This window comes from Molossus molossus, unplaced genomic scaffold (genome assembly GCF_014108415.1).
Source record: "Molossus molossus isolate mMolMol1 unplaced genomic scaffold, mMolMol1.p scaffold_m16_p_1, whole genome shotgun sequence".
Taxonomy (NCBI): domain Eukaryota; kingdom Metazoa; phylum Chordata; class Mammalia; order Chiroptera; family Molossidae; genus Molossus; species Molossus molossus.
The window spans coordinates 222,695,106-222,699,244 of NW_023425344.1; the positions used below are offsets into that span (position 1 = coordinate 222,695,106).

At 41.6% G+C, this 4,139-nt stretch overlaps 1 protein-coding gene across 1 annotated transcript; it reads right to left on the reverse strand.

Annotated features, from left to right (window-relative positions):
• Window positions 1-1,461: 1,461 nt before the first annotated feature.
• LOC118640323 (transcription elongation factor A protein-like 8) lies at window positions 1,462-2,549 on the reverse strand. The gene has a single exon (XM_036277256.1). It carries the CDS (start codon window positions 2,399-2,401, stop codon window positions 2,048-2,050), a length of 354 nt encoding a protein of 117 aa, XP_036133149.1. The 5' UTR covers window positions 2,402-2,549; the 3' UTR covers window positions 1,462-2,047.
• Window positions 2,550-4,139: the final 1,590 nt, after the last annotated feature.

Sequence of the window (4,139 nt, forward strand, 5' to 3'; positions counted from 1 at the left end):
CCACTTCATTGCTGAGGAATGTGAGGCCTAGACAGGTGCAGTAAAGTGAAGCCAGAGGGGCCTGGGTTAGATAGAGCTTCCTAAAATGGCTCCATCATTCATCAGCCTGTGCAGTCTTGTGCAAATTATATTGTCTCTGTGCTTCTCTTTCTACATTTGTAAAATGGAGTAATATTGTAAAGTGGAGATAATCATACTTTATGGGACTGATGTGAGGATTAAATAATTCTGTTAATATAACCATAATATCTTTTTTTTTTTTAAATCCTCACCCAAGGACATTTTTCCATTTATCTGCAGATAGTGTGGGAGGAAGGAAGGGTGCGGGGGGGGGGGGGGGGGCGCATCGATGTGAGAGAGACACATCGACTGGTTGCCTCCTGCATAGCTGGGACCAAACTGCAACCAAGGTACATGCCTTTGACTGGAATTGAACCTGTGATTCTAGTCTATGGGCTGACGCTCTAACCTCTGGGCAAAAGCAGTCAGGGCCATAATACTTTTCCTAAACCCTCATAAATTGAGCACACTACCCAAACTCTTGCCAGTAGCCTTGACCTTCCCATCTGCTTCACAAGGATCATGGAGGCCATCAGTTGAGAATTCCCTCAATTTCAGGTCTTCCCATGGCCAAACTCCTCTTATCTGAGCACAGTGCTTTCACTATGCTCTGGAACCAACTCATGTTATCTCCTGTGGTCCCTGTTCCATCAATTATCCCCCTTTCTCCTATTTATTAATCCACTCCAATGCTACTAGCCTTTTCCCTTAGTTGGCAGATATGTTCAAGAATCTCCCAACAGTGAAAAAAAATGCTTAACTTCGTTAATAAGTTAAAATTTGTATTTACACTTTCCTCCAATTTCTGAGAAGAATTAAGTTTGTTTGGTGTTTACAGACTTACTTAATTATTTTAAATATTTTTTAAAATTTTATGTATTGGTTTTTTAGAGAGAGAGGAAGAGGGGGAGAGAGAGAGAGAGAGAGAGATTGATTTATTCCACTTATTTATGCATTCATTGGCTAATTTTTTTTTATTTTTTTTATCCTCACTCGAGGACATTTTTCTTTTTTTTTTTATCCTCACCCGAGGACATTTTTCCATTTTTTGTTCAGATAGAGCGGGAGGGAGAGAGAGGAAGAGAGAGAGAGAGAAACATCGACGTGAAGGGACACATCGAGTGGCTGCCACCCGCACGACCAACCAGGGCCGGGGACAAACTGCAACCGAGGTACGTGCCCTTAGCGGGAACCGAACCCGGGTCTCTCTGTACCGCAGGCCAACACTCCAACCGCTGAGCCAAACCAGCCAGGGCTCATTGGCTAATTCTTATATATGCCCTGACTGAGGATAGGATCTGTTACCTTGGCATATTGGGACAACACTCTAACCAACTGAGCTACCTGGCCAGGGCTACCTAATTATTTAAACAACAATTTTTTTTTTTTTTTTCTGTAATAATTGCCAGTTTTATTCCTCTGGCTAAGAGATCCAGAGGTGATTTGAGGTTTACACTTTATTATTTCATCAAGAGTTTAAGTGCCCCCATTGCCCTTATAAGCTGGTTGCAAATTATTTGATTCTCTTACTTATTAAAAAATTTTAATTCTGTTGGTGACACAAGTTCATTAAAAAATACATATAAGCAAAAAGAAAACTCACACCACACAGAAATAAGCACAGTTAAGTTTTTGATGTATGTATGTATGTATGTATACACGCACGCACGCACGCACTCACACAATTTGGGATTTTTATCCTACATATGTGAGGTGATACTAAATATGCTGCTTTGTAACTTACGTTACTTTACAATATAGAATTAACATATTTTCATGCATTTATGTGAAACTTCCCAATTGAAAAAGACCTGGAGAATGGGTCGAAATACAAAATCCAATAAAATGCTGGTTAACAAGGAAACTATCTAAAACAAAATTCCACCAGATGATTAAAAATAAAACGAAGGTAAAAGATACGTCAGAAAATGCAAACAGAAAGAAAGCAGGGGCCAGATTTTGCTATCGGATAAAAAAAAAATAGAATTCAAGGCCTAAAGCACACAGGATAAGGTCGTCTGCGTGAATGTCTTTGCTTCCAATGCATCATCACAAACTTGTTTCTTACTCTTCTTATTTCTTCCCTAAGCCTTTCCAACTCATCTACTCCTCTTAGCATCTCCTCAGGGTCCAAATGCCTAACGGGAGTGTCCTCTTTAAATCCCTGAACAGGTTGAGTCAGCCCGCTTCTAAGGTTTCCTTCTGCTTCCTGGCTTACACTGTCTTCCGAAGGCTGAGGATTTCCTTCTGCCTCCTGTGGTACATCTTCTGAAGGGTGGTCTTCCTCAGCTTTTGGCATGTTCTGTTGTTTCCTTTCATTTTCTTCACAAGACTTTTGCATGTTGAGTATTTTTCTATTATTTCCTTCTTGAATAAATCCTGCAGGGATCCAGGGGATTTTTCTCCTTCCCTCACTCGATTTGTGTCGCGCTCAAAAGACCAAAAGTCCTGAAAGGATCCGGGGCACTTTTCTTCTCCAGCAATAGGGAGCTGCTCTAAACAACAATTTTTTTAAGAATAGTTTGTTGGCCCAGCCAGTGTGGCTCAGTTGTTGAGCATCAACCCATGCACTAAGAGGTCTCCGGTTTGATTCCTGGTCGGGACACATGCCCAGGTTGTGGGCCCAATCCTCAGTGGGGGACATGCAGGAGGCGGCCAATCCGTGTTCTCTCTCATCGATGTTTCTATCTGTCTCTTCCTCTCCATTTCTCTCTTTCTAAAATCAATAAAGCGAAAATTTTAAAAAAAAGAATGGTTTGTTGATTTTTATAGAGAGAGGAAGGGAGGAGAGACAGCCAGAAACTTCTTTGTGAGAGTGCAACAAAGATCAGCTGCCTTCTTCAGGCCCCCTGCCGGGGATGAAGCCTGCAGCTCAGGCCTGTGCCTGACTAGGAATCAAACCAGCAACCTCCCAGTGCATGGGATGACACCCAACCAACTGAGCCACATGGGCCAGGGCTACCTAATTATTTTAAACTTCTGCATAATATAGTGTCCCATAGTTAATAAATATTTCTTGAGTGTCTACATTGTTCTATGCACTGAGGATATAGCAGTGAACAAGCTGGATGATATTCCCTGCTCTTCAGGAACTTATCTTCTAAAAGGAGTGGGGCACCAAAAGTCATAAGATAAACAAGTAAAATATGTATATATATGTTAGATGCTGATTAGTATGTTGAGGTTTAAATAGGGTGGTCAGAGAAAGCATCACTAAGAAAAGTGATATTTAAATAAAAATTAAAAGGAGGGGAAGGAGAAGCCCTCATGAATATCTAGGGGAAGAGCATTCTAAGCAGAGGAAATATAGCAAGTGCAGATGCCCTGAGGCAGGAGAATGCTTGCCATTGAGTTACAGTTACAGTATCCATATATGGGCCATGTTAATTACTTCTCATAGTCAAGGTCTTATGTGAATATATTGAAACAAAAAGACTGAGTCGCCCTGGCCGGTGTGGCTCAGCGGTTAGAGCGTCGACCTGCGGTCCTGAGAGACCCGGGTTCGGTTCCCGCAAAGGAACCGTACCTCGGTTGCAGTTTGTCCCCGGCCCTGGTCGGTCGTGCGGGTGGCAGCCACTCGATGTGTTCCTTTCATATCGATTTTTCTCTCTCTCTCTGTTCCTCTCTCTCCCTCCCACTCTACCTGAACAAAAAAATGGGAAAATGTCCTCGGGTGAGGATAAAAAAAAAAAAAAAAAAAGACTGAGTCAACCAACACCAGCAATCCTTATATAAAATAATAAGGGGAATCAGGAGAGAGATTATTTTTATGCACACACACATAAAAAGCTAGAAGAATATATACCTAGCTGTTACTGTGCTCATTTCTGTAAGTAGTTACAAGGTCATAGTTGACATTTGTGATCATGGCATCTCCCGTGCCAGGTAAGTATCATAGTTGACATTTGTAACTGTTGTCTTGCACTATTTATTCATTATTTTCTTTGCCCTCTGCTAGAATCTCTTTTTCTGGTCTGGGTTTTTTACCTGGTGGGGTGAACTAAACTTCCATTTCTGAAGGACCCAAATCCCCTTGAGGGTCTTGCCATTTTCTGGTTGCTTTACTTTTCCATTATTCT